The sequence below is a fragment of the Bufo bufo genome, chromosome 4 (assembly GCF_905171765.1).
Source record: "Bufo bufo chromosome 4, aBufBuf1.1, whole genome shotgun sequence".
Classification (NCBI taxonomy): Eukaryota; Metazoa; Chordata; class Amphibia; order Anura; family Bufonidae; genus Bufo; species Bufo bufo.
Genome location: NC_053392.1, coordinates 350,100,253 through 350,113,052, shown reverse-complemented (window position 1 = coordinate 350,113,052; position 12,800 = coordinate 350,100,253). Strand labels below are relative to the sequence as shown.

At 41.0% G+C, this 12,800-nt stretch overlaps 1 protein-coding gene across 2 annotated transcripts in view; it reads left to right on the top strand.

The window, feature by feature from the left end:
- FAM184A (family with sequence similarity 184 member A) overlaps positions 1–12,800 on the top strand; it is a 195,777-nt gene that overhangs the window by 144,919 nt on the left and 38,058 nt on the right. For both annotated transcript variants that reach the window (XM_040428932.1, XM_040428931.1), the window contains 2 exons: positions 545–666; positions 756–906. In XM_040428932.1, the coding sequence (XP_040284866.1) occupies positions 545–666; positions 756–906 (273 nt within the window). The remainder of the gene's footprint in view (positions 1–544; positions 667–755; positions 907–12,800) is intronic.

Here is a 12,800-nt window from a genome sequence, read left to right as displayed (position 1 = left end):
AATGCTCTTCACCCTGGCCAGAGTTGAGGGTTCTGAATAGGGGACCCCAATCTGTTCTATCAGAATTTGTTAATCGGGCGTATGGGAGTTGTTTTAATAAACTAGACAATGCCTTTAAAGAGTAGGCCTGTCATTCCCAACCTTTTTACCACAGAAGAACCCCAAAGAGATGTCTCCATTTACACCTCAGCCTCAAGCGCTCACTGTGCATGCCTGGGTCCAGGCTGCTAGAGGAGTAGTTTTGGCCAGGCATTGATGTGCAGGATAGAAAGGGGGCAGGCGGGATTGCTGGCAATATTCAACTCAATTCAGTGATGGACACGCCCCATTGACTCCAATAAGACAATATTCATGACATCAGGTACATTTTTAAAGTTGTTTTTTCAAACAAATACACTGATTATGAACTTCAAGACAACCAGCTTAGGAACCATGACAGTGTGACCAGAGTGCACATGTGATTAGCTCAATAGGGCCATTCTGGTGACAGGTTCCCTTTAAATGTAATCTTCAATTTGAAGCTAGTGTCTATTAATTTCTGTAGAGTGAGCTGGAAAAGGAGAGACAGCAAAATGAAGCTATCATTTCTGGCATGCGGGAAGAGGAAAGATTAAAGATTGAGAAGGTTGCCCGTGATCTGGAACTGAAATGGACTGAATCCCTCAGGTATATTATTAAATATAGGGAAGTCAGAAAATGTTAATCTTTTCTGTAAATCTTTATGGATATATATTCCTTTGTGCTGCACTTTTAAGGCAAGAATGTAACAAGTTACGGGAAGAGCTGAGGGTGCAGCATGAGGAGGACAAGAAGTCTGCTCTGGCCCAACTAACACAGCTCAAGGAGCGGGAAATACACACTGCTAAGGATAACTGGCAAAAGAAAGTGGAGGATCTGCTGGAGCAGGTACAGAGATGGTTATCTATAGTATATCTTATACAGACTATTCAAGTGATTTCTATATCTTTGTGAAGGTTCTCATTCATCCAGGTCGTGGTATCTCAGCAGTAATAAGTCTGAGCAACTTGTATTTTTTCTTTAAGGGATTTCAGCAGTCATCTGACTGGCTTTCTCAATTAGAATGGCTTGCTTCTCATAAGGTCATTCTAATTGAGAAAAGCAGTTTGATGACTAGTGAAATGTCATATAAGTGCAGTTGCTCTGACTTATTATTACTGATATAATTTCTATATCTGGATTCCTTTTTCTAGCCTATAAAAATACCCAGGAAAACTTGGCTTTCCTACTTGTAAACGTTCTCCTGCTTAGCTGAAGGTAACACTCCTTGCAATCAATTGATTGAGAAAAGAGCAATCATTTCTGCTCTGTATGTACGGTACACACACATACAAAGGATAAGGGTAATTTATTGTTCTTAGTTCCAAATATTACATGACTATACCTTAAAGTGGAAGCTTTGTTTTGATTTATTTTTAATATTGTGTAGGAACAGGGATGTTATGTAACGTTTATGTAATGTACTTGATTAGGGAAAATGTTTCTTTCTACTAGAAAACAGAGTGTAAAGAGTCTTAGCATGGAGAATCTGTTTTCAGTCTTCAGTGTTTTACTGAGCGCTGAAGATGCCTATGTGTAACATACAGAGGTTTCCAGCCTGAATATTGTCGTTACCCCAGTTCCTGAGTAAGTACTAAGTCCATCACCCTGCCTATCTGACTTATTACACACAGGTGTCTTTAGCGCTCAGTAAGAAGCTAAAGACTAAAGACAGACTCTCCTTAGGAATGCTTTTAGAGCTTTACTAAGAAGACTCTTTAAAGTACAACGAAAGTTACACTTTAAGTCAGTTCATGAGTACATATTTTCTTATGGTTCAACATACTGGACCACAATGATGTCTTCTAAAGCTATGTTCACACACAACAGGTTAGCTGCCAACATGGACGGTACCCGAGGGGCAATACCCAAAGCACTGAATGCTCCCATCTTAGTCCCTCTGGTTTAGCATGATAGCTGTCAGATGGATGGTAATTTAAACGCCCCTTGTCCCCTTCCTTCCCCACTAGTTACTGACTTTCTTTTTTATAATATATACTCCAAGTCTTCCCCAGTCTTCTCTCTAATGTATTATGCACTGTAAAAGTCTATTCCTTTGTGACCAGTGTCATTTTCTCATCAATGCATTAATGTGGTTGGCCAGTTTGTATAAATATGTTGCAATAGCACTTACTCTATTTTTGGTATGATATTTGGTGGGGGGTGACGTGATTTATCCAGTGCATCGCTTTCTGTGCTGTCCCTTGACGGATCTTTTTCTGCACTTGTGCTAAACTTATTGCAGAAGAGAATCCACCAAGGGATGGCCAAGAAAGAGGCGACATGGGTGAATAACGTAATTGCTGCCATCTTGCAACCTATCGATGCAGCAGCCATGGATTGCAGATAATCACAAAGCTCACTGATGGGGACCTGAGGTTTTGCGCAACTGGGGTAAGTTATGACATACATATGGATGTCATACAAAATAGATTAGGTTACTGCAACATATTTTTGCAAATTGTTCAACCCCTTTAAAAAGAGGCGCCCATTGTATCTGAACACCTAAAGCAACAGCAGCAGATTGCGCTTCAACGGATTCTTAGCACTTGCTGTTTTCATTTTCAACGGACATCCTGCATGACTCTTCCATGACTGGGGTACTTTAAGAAAAGCAGTGACACAAAGCTTCTCATCTAACTCCTGAAGTGATTGAGAGAAATAGTTAATAACTAGTCATTCACAACTTCAGAGAACATCGGTTTTTAATTAGTTTGTGGTGTCCAATAATTATTATGAAGAAACTGAGTATTATGCTTGTTTAATCTTTTATGTCTTAGAAATATGTTTTGAAGATTAGAAGGAACAAGTATTTTGCTGTCATAGCAACCCATGAATAGATTAACCAATTTCAAATGCAACTTTATATCACGCTCAGGCTAAAAATATCAGTTTTTGAAGAAGCATAATTTCTGAGCTATAAATTAACTGTTTTAAGAGAAAACCTGGAGACATGCTGACTGCAGTGCATCCCACAGCTGCTGGAGGGTGCGTGGGGAAGATCCATAGGGCGAACACAATAATCAAGGTTGTCCCACAGATGCTTAATTGGGTTCCAGTCTGGGGAATTAGGGGGCCAGGGTAGTACTTGGAAGTCTTGGTCTTGCTCTTCCATACAGTGTTAGACATTTCAAGACATGTGACATGTTGCATTGTCTTGCTGGAAGATCCCATCGGATCCAGGGAAGACAATTAGCATGTATGGGTGTACGAGATCTGCAAGGATGGATTCATACCCAAATCTGTAGTAAGTGCCTTCCACATGGATGAGTGGGTCTATAGAATACCGGGAACACATTCCCCAGACCATAACGCTGCGACCACCAGTTTGTTCTTCCAGCAATGGGTGCAGGGTGTTTGTTCTCTGAGGTTTCTCACCTGACACACCCACGTACATCTGTTCGATGAAGCAGAAAATATGACTCATCAGGGAAGGCAACCTTTTGCCAATCAGCGGAGGTCCAGTTCTGATACTGCAGCGAAGATTGAAGCCTTTTCTGCTGATGCAACTTCTTTAGCAGAGGTGCAGTGACCATCGGTCTGCTTCAGAGCTCCATACATTATAGAGTTCGCCGAACTGTTGTGTTAGACACCTGTCTGGTAGCCCCTAGTTCATTTTGGGTGAGCTGCTCCACTGTAGAGTGTCAGTCCGCCCTTGCGTATCTTCGTAGCCAGCGTTCACCTCTCACATCAATGACACATGGTGCTCCGAAGTTAACATGTCGCTTACGCTTTCACCACAGCAGCACATGAACAGTTCACAAACTGTGCAGTTTCAGAAATACTATTGCAATTCTGATAAATGGACCCTTTTACCCATGAGAGCATTGAGGGATATGTGTGCAGACAGCCTATCACCTTATTACCCTTCATGAGCTAGGTGCTACCAACATTGAAAGTAGGAAGTAGTCATAATAATGTGACTCGACTGTGTACTAAATATATGATAAATGCAGCATTCTACAGTATACCTATAATACTTCTTAAGAGCAGCAAATACAGTGTGCTTTTCTATTAGCAAGCCAGTCATCAAAAGGAATTCTCTGTCTCTATTTTATAGTAGTATGTGTCTTCTGTCATAGTTGCTACATAGACAGAATATAGACTGTCAACTTCAACCTGTATTTTGCTGACAGATCCCCAAAGTATTAGGTCTATTTGAAATCCTAGCAGCTTTTCTGCTGTACTTATGGCATTGCTCCCCATGAAAAGGTATGGGGGGAGATTTATCAAACTGGTGTAAAATAGAACTGGCTTAGTTGCCCATAGCGACCAATCAGGTTCCACCTTTCATTTTCCAAAGGAGCTGTGAAAAATGAAACATGGATTGGTTGCTATGGGCAACTAAGCCAGTTCTACTTTACAACAGTTTGATAAATCTGCCCCATTATGATGAAAAGAATATAGTAAGGATTTCCTAAGGCCTCATGTACACGACCGTATGTATTTTGCGGTCCGCAAAATATACGGATGACGTCGGTGTGCATTCCGTATTTTGCGGAACGGAGTAGCTGGCCCCTAATAAAACAGTAGTATCCTTGTCCGTAATGCGGACAATAATAGGACATGTTCTATTTTTTTACGAAACGGAAATACGGAAACAGAATGCACACGCAGTACCTTCTGTTTTTTTTGCGGACCCATTGAAATGAATGGTTCCATATACAGCCCGCTCATCTGAGAAGGTAGGTCATGTGAGCAGGTAGTTACAGACACAGCTATACCAAATATTTCTATTTTTGAAAAAAAATCTGTGTCACCATTTTCTGAGAGCCATATTTTTTTAAATTTTTGTGCAATGGTCTTAAGTGGGGGCTCGTTTTTTGCCGGATGAGGTGACATTTTCACTGGTAACATTTTGGTATATATACTGTATGACTTTTTTGATTGCTCGATATTATGTTTTTTGAGAGGTAACCCAAAAAATGGCTGTTTTGGCACCTTTGGTATTTTTTCACAGAGTTCACTTTATGGAGTAGATCATGTGATATTTGCATATGAGACCCAACCATAGCAGCCATCGGCATCCCACGGAGAAACGAGACAGTGGGGTGAGAGAGGGATCTCCCTCCCTCTGTAAACCCCTTAGATGCAGCGGTCAGCTTTGACCGTGGCATCTATGGGGTTAATCGACTGGCATCTGTGTTTTCAGTGATACGGGCAAATACAGCAGGGGCCTGGCTGTTAGTAACAGCCAGGCCCGTGTCAAAGATCGAGCGAGCACAGCTCCCTGCCGGCTGTGCCATATATGTACGTTGAAGGTCCAGAAGGAGTAATCCATTCTGCCCTTGTACATTTCTTCTTCAGGATTACAGATATTTGCTGTCTAACCTCTTTAAGAAATCATTAAGGAGATGACCAGTGGTGTTTGTGAACTCTTCAGAATTTGTCTATATTTCTAAGTCCTAATATAAGATACATATAACCAATTCAAGCAAATGAGACAAAAATATTAGACTTGGTCATTTATTTATTGAGGAAAATGATCCTATGCTTTCTGTATCTGGTGTCACCCCCCTTGTGCTATTATAACTGTAACTAAACATTTCCAGTAATTATTGTTTAGTCCTGCACATCATCTTGGAGGAACTTTAGCCCATTGCTCTATATAAAACAGCTTCAACTCTGTTATGTTGATGGGTTTCTTCTCATGAACACAACATTTCTATTTGATTAAGGTCAGAACTTTGACTTGGCCATTCCAAAACTTTGTTAATTCAGAATTCATTGTTCCATCAATGATGACAAGCTGTCCTGGCCCAGAAGCAGCATAAAACAGGCCCAAACCATGATACTACCACAACAGTGTTTCACAGATGGGATGAGGTTTTTATGCTGGAATGCAGTGCTTTCCTTTCTCGAAACATAACGTTCCTCATTTAAACCAAAAAGTTCTATTTAGTATTATGCATTCACAAAACATTCTTCCAATAGCCTTCTTTCTTGTCCAGGTGATCTTTAGCAAACTGCAGATAGGCAGCAGTGTTCTTTTTGGAGGGCAGCGGCTTGCTCCTTGCAATTCTATCATGCACACCAATATTGTTTACCTCCTGATAGTGGACTCATGAACATTAACATTAGCAAATGTGAGAAAGGCCTTTACTAGATTAGAGGTTACTTTGAGTTCCTTTGTGAACTGCGAACTTTAACATGCCTTGCTCTTGGTGTGATCTTTGTTGGTCGGCCACTCCTGGGGAAGGTAATATTGTTCTTGAATTTCCTCCATTTGTACACACTCTGTGTGTGAGTTGGTCTAAAGCCATTATAGATGGTTTTGTAACCTTTTCCAGTCTGATGTGCATCAAAAAATCTTCTTTTAAGGTCCTCAGAAATCTTGTTTGTACCATTATACAATTCCACAAACAAACACATACAGTGAAGATCAGACTTTGATGGATCCATGTTGTTTAACTCCCTGTTCCTTAAAACAGGTTGCCCACTCACTCCAGATTTTCATCCCATTGATTGAAAACACCTGACTTGGGTAATTTTCCTCAATAAATAAATGACCGATTTGGTTATCTTTATCTACTTTTAGGGCTTGTGTGAAAACGTGATATAATTTTAGGTCAAATTTATGCAGAAATATAGAAAATTCTGAAGGGCTCAAAAAATTTCAAGCAACACTGTAGCTTACCATCTTTTATTAATAGAAGAGACATTTATGTTAATGGCTAGAGAATTTATAGATGAAATAGTTATCACCACATATAAAGGATCATATGCATGGGTTACGGGAATAGCTGTCAGTCGAACAAGCATTTGTCTGACAACTATCTCAGGTATATGGCCACCTTTAGAAATATAGCAGCAGGAAAGTGTGTATATACTGTATGTGTGTGTGTGTATATATATATATATATATATATATATATATATATACAGTACAGACCAAAAGTTAGGACACACCTTCTCATTCAAAGAGTTTTCTTTATTTTCATGACTATGAAAATTGCAGATTCACACTGAAGGCATCAAAACTATGAATTATATACATAACAAACAAGTGTGAAACAACTGAAAATATGTCATATTCTAGGTTCTTCAAAGTAGCCACCTTTTGCTTTGATTACTGCTTTGCACACTCTTGGCATTCTCTTGATGAGCTGCAAGAGGTAGTCCCCTGAAATGGTTTTCACTTCACAGGTGTGCCCTGTCAGGTTTAATAAGTGGGATTTCTTGCCTTATAAATGGGGTTGGGACCATCAGTTGCATTGAGGAGAAGTCAGGTGGATACACAGCTGATAGTCCTACTGAATAGACTGTTAGAATTGGTATTATGGCAAGAAAAAAGCAGCTAAGTAAAGAAAAACGAGTGGCCATCATTACTTTAAGAAATGAAGGTCAGTCAGTCAGCCGAAAAATTGGGAAAACTTTGAAAGTAAGGGCTATTTGACCATGAAGGAGAGTGATGGGGTGCTGCGCCAGATGACCTGGTCTCCACAGTCACCGGACCTGAACCCAATCGAGATGGTTTGGGGTGAGCTTGACCGCAGAGTGAAGGCAAAAGGGCCAACAAGTGCTAAGCATCTCTGGGAACTCCTTCAAGACTCTTGGAAGACCATTTCAGGGGACTACCTCTTGAAGCTCATCAAGAGAATGCCAAGAGTGTGCAAAGCAGTAATCAAAGCAAAAGGTGGCTACTTTGAAGAACCTAGAATATGACATATTTTCAGTTGTTTCACACTTGTTTGTTATGTATATAATTCCACATGTGTTAATTCATAGTTTTGATGCCTTCATAGTCATGAAAATAAAGAAAACTCTTTGTATGAATATATATATTCATACAGTATTTTCAGTCTTGGCCATGACACATACATAGTATTGAAGTTTTCCCAGACTACAGTAATGATAGCCGCTGTGAAACTTTGTGTCACTTCCACAACACATAGGTCAGGACATGCTACCTTCAGTTACATTTCACTCTACTTTATTGTGAAATTTCATTTCGGATTCCGCAATTGAAATTCTGGAAAAAATGTGCTGTGTAAATTTCACTCTAATCGTGCCCATACATATTGTAGCCGAGCCGCAGTAATCACATATGGATTACTGCTGATTGTTGTCCTGCTGTGCTTACCATGGCATAGTCATGAGTCAGCCCCTTTAGGGTGCCCGTAAACTTTGCAGAAAGTTTCCATGCAACACTTGTACAGAGGAACCAGTTGTAAACTACAAGCCAAGGGGTTGTCTCATGAAGAGAACACATGTCCATATGCCATAGTAAGACATATAGACATCATAAAGTTCCCCTTGAGCTTACTCAAGCTGTCCTTGTATAACATTCATAGTCAATCATGTGAATGGCCTTCATGTACTACTCTATTTTCCCTGCCCTAGCACCCTCCACCCCAGCAAAATCAGGTGTGTAGGGGGTGAGACCCAGGTCAATCAGCTAATCAAACTTGCAATAAAAACCACTTAGTACAAGGTACTGCGCACTACCTTCTCCACTACTTGTCCTGTTCCGCCAGAGATATATCACTGACACGTATTAATATTGCAATCAAGGTTACCTTACTATTGAATCCTTCTCCATCGTACTTTCAGCTCCTATTTCAGGCTTGAGGACAGGGTTTTTGGTGGATCGGGTATCTCTTTTCCACAGGAGTACGCCCCGGCCGGTGGCGTAAAACCATGTTGGTAAATTTGAAAGCTCGCACTCACGTGGAGCGACCTAGTGACGTCACTATCCGAGCTACAGATCACTAAGTGTTGAGACAGCCCCTTTTTTGGAGCAAAAAACACAGCAGACATCACATGCTGACTAATCAGAAATGATAAAACACCCTTGGGCGGACTGGGAACTTAAAGTGGCCCTGGAAAGAACCTAAAAGTGACCCCATGTTTTAGGCGGGTCCAAATTGACAGAAAGTGGGGCAACACAAGTAGGCGGGGACAACAGAAACAGGGCGGTGCCTGCAATACTGTAGTGCAGCACAAAATACCACCGCAGCAGAACCAAATAGCACAGTGCAGCAGAAAATACTGCCTCAACAGAAGCACATGCCACAGTGCTGCACAAAATACTGCCACCCTCACCACAGTATTCACCTGTTGGCCATTATCCAGGTGCATAAGTACCTGATGTTCCTAGCATCAATTAATGGTGAAAGAATCAGATTATATACCCAGTCGGCAGCCTTGAGGAGGGCTTGGGTGACCCCCTGGGTATCGGCCCACCTGGAAACTTCCCTATACGCTTCAATCCTTGAAAACACCCTTTAAACACTGCTTGTTTGTAGTGCCATTTTAAGACAGTTTCCTTGCATTTTTTTTTTTTTTTGCTCCCATATCTCTTTTTTTTAATTGCACCATGCTTTGGGTGTGGAGTTTTTTCTTGGTGCTCTTCCATATTCTTCTCTATAGGAAAAAAGTGTTTAAAAAAAAATAAGCAAAACATTGTGTGAGTAAAAAAAATGCCACACCAGAAAAAGTCAAAAAATAGCCAGGAAAAAAAACTGTGTGGCAGCGCCATTAAAGGTATATTCACCTGCATAAATTGATAAATAAGGCCTCATGCACACGGCCGTTGTTTGGGTCCGCATCCGAGCCGCCTTTCTGGCGGCTTGGATGCAGACCCATTCACTTCAGAGGAACGGAGCAATGGATGCGGACAGCACACGTAGTGCTGTCCGCATCTTTTGCGGCCCGCAAAAGATGCGGACAGCACTACGTGTGCTGTCCGCATCCGTTCCTCTGCCCCGCTAAAAAAATATAACATGTCCTATTGTCCGCGCTTTGCGGACAAGAATAGGCAATTATATTGATGGCCGTACGATCCGTTCCGCAAATTGCGGAAGGCACACGGGCGGCTTCCGTTTTTTGCGGATCCGCGGATTGCGGACCGCAAAAAAACGGAACGCTCATGTGCATGAGGCCTAAGTCTTGCAGTCAGTTCACACTCTGAGCGCTGCGCCACCCACAGAGATCTGTCAGTCCTGAAACAGTTCAAATAATTTTAAAGGGTATGTGCTGCTCTAAATTCAGTAACAAAGATGGTGAAAAATGAACTGGAAAATCAACGTATATTCACATGCAGCAGAGTTGTTCAAGTCCGTTCCATTCATCTTAATGAGGTTGCTTTGGTGTCAAGCACATGGATTTCTGCCGATGAATGGGGCAGTTGCAGAGATCGGGTTTGTGCACATGTGAAATTATTCATCTGTTCATTCATGTGAATTCAGTTTGCAGAAATCCATGCATGTGCCGCAGAATTAAAGGGGTTGTCCAGCCCTCAGGATAGGTCATCACTAGATGATTGGCGGAGTCCGACACCCTGCACCCCTGCTGACCATCTGTTCTGTGTAGCTCTATCACCATGCACAGCACTCACAACTGCAGCGCTACTCCAGTTGAATCCAAGTGAATGGAGGCAGCGCTGCAATTGCCCTCATGTGCAACACAGGAGTGTGAGCAGCATAAGGGGCTGTTCACATCTTGTTTTTGTTGTACGTGAAGCGGATACATTTGTAAACAGAAAAAACGTATAGAAACGTATGGCTTGATGTGCCCATCGACTATAATTGGGCAAACATAGTCCAAAAGTGCCTACTTGTCATTTTTTACATTTCTGTACATTTTTTATTTTTTTTTTGCAGGTTAGAATTACGTAGCATACCACGCATTTCAGTCTTTCAAAAAAATAAACAATGGGAGACGGATAGAAATGTAAGACAATACGTTTCCATCTGTCAAATGTATCTGTTTTTTTTTTTTCAGATAATGGCTTCAAATTTTAAAATCTTTATTTTTAAAAAAATTCACAAAAATGTCAGTTTTTGTTAACAAATGGACACAAATGTATTGACACATATGCCCATCCGTCAAACGTAAAAAAGGATAGATAACCACAAAATTGCATATGTCTGTCTACTTTTTTTTACTCTATGTCTAAACGTATTTGCCTGATGTCCAGCAAAAACGAGATGTCAACAGCCCCTAACATGGGCTGAAAAGCCACAAGACAAGCGCCACAAACCATTAACCCTTTATTGCCCCATTACAGTTGCAGCAATCAGTAGCCATAATAGTCCATAAAAGGTTCATATTAAGACTTTTATGACTGATAGCTTTGTGTGTGTGTCAATTTAAGTGTCACCACTACATTGTAAGTATAATCACCAATTACGCATCTTTTACGTACGTGACATACAGTGGATATAAAAAGTCTACACACCTCTGTTAAAATGTCAGGTTTCTGTGATGTAAAAAAATGAGACAAAGATAAATCATTTCAGAACTTTTTCCACCTTTAATGTGACCTATAAACTGTACAACTCAATTGAAAAACAAACTGAAATCTTTTAGGTAGAGGGAAGAAAAAATATAAAAATAAAATAATATGGTTGCATAAGTGTGCACACCCTTAAACTAATACTTTGTTGAAGCACCTTTTGATTTTATTACAGCACTCAGTCTTTTTGGGTATAAGTCTATCAGCATGGCACATTTTTACTTGGCAAGATTTGCCCACTCTTCTTTGCAAAAACACTCCAAATCTGTCAGATTGCGAGGGCATCTCCTGTGCACAGCCCTCTTCAGAGCACCCCACAGATTTTCAATCGGATTCAGGTCTGGGCTCAGGCTGGGCCATTCCAAAACTTTCATCTTCTTCTGGTGAAGCCATTCCTTTGTTGATTTGAATGTATGCTTTGGGTTGTTGTCATGCTGAAAGATGAAGTTCCTCTTCATGTTCAGCTTTCTAGCAGAAGCCTGAATGTTTTGTGCCAATATTGACTGGTATTTGGAACTGTTCATAATTCCCTCTAGCTTAACTAAGGCCACAGTTCCAGCTGAAGAAAAACAGCCCCAAAGCATGATGCTGCCACCACCATGCTTCACTGTGGGTATGGTGTTCTTTTGGTGATGTGCAGTGCAGTGGCGTTGCTAGGGCTGGTGTCACCCTGTGCGGTAGAAAATGGTGTCACACCACCAAAGCAGTAATTTTTTAGCCATATAACAAAAAATATTTCGAAAGAAATCAAAGTTAATGCTTTAAAAAAAAATAATGTTTATTTTAAATTCAACCTTTACTGAACAAATAACATTTTTACAACACTAAGGCTACTTTCACACTAGCGTTCGGGTGTCCGCTCGTGCGCTCCGGTTGAAGGGGCTCACGAGCGGCCCCGAACGCATCCGTCTGGCCCTAATGCATTCTCAGTGGAGGCGGATCCACTGAGAATGCATCCGCCTGCCAGCGCTCAGCCTCCGCTCCGCTCAGTGAGCGGACACCTGAACGCTGCTTGCGGCGTTCGGGTGTCCGCCTGGCCGTGCGGAGGCGAGCGGATCCGTCCAGACTTATAATGGAAGTCAATGGGGACGGATCCGCTTGAAGATGACACTATATGGCTCAATCTTCAAGTAATAATGCAGACGGATCCGTTCTGAACGGATGCAAACGTCTGCATTATCGGAGCGGATCCGTCTGATGAAACATCAGACGGATCCGCTCCGAACGCTAGTGTGAAAGTAGCCTAAATTTAACAGGAAAAAATTATAAATAATTAAATAACACAAAATTCAACAGGAACAAATAATAAATAACTAATTAAATAACACAAAATTGAATAGGAACAAATACAAGTGCACTTGAACATCTCAATCAATTCAGAACTTTGCTTTCCTGGCCTTCAAAGCTGCAAAAAATTTTAATTACTTCATCGAAATCAATGGTTTGCACTAATTTGCTTTCAACTGACAACAGTGCAAGATCAGAAAGCCTAGATTCTCCCATT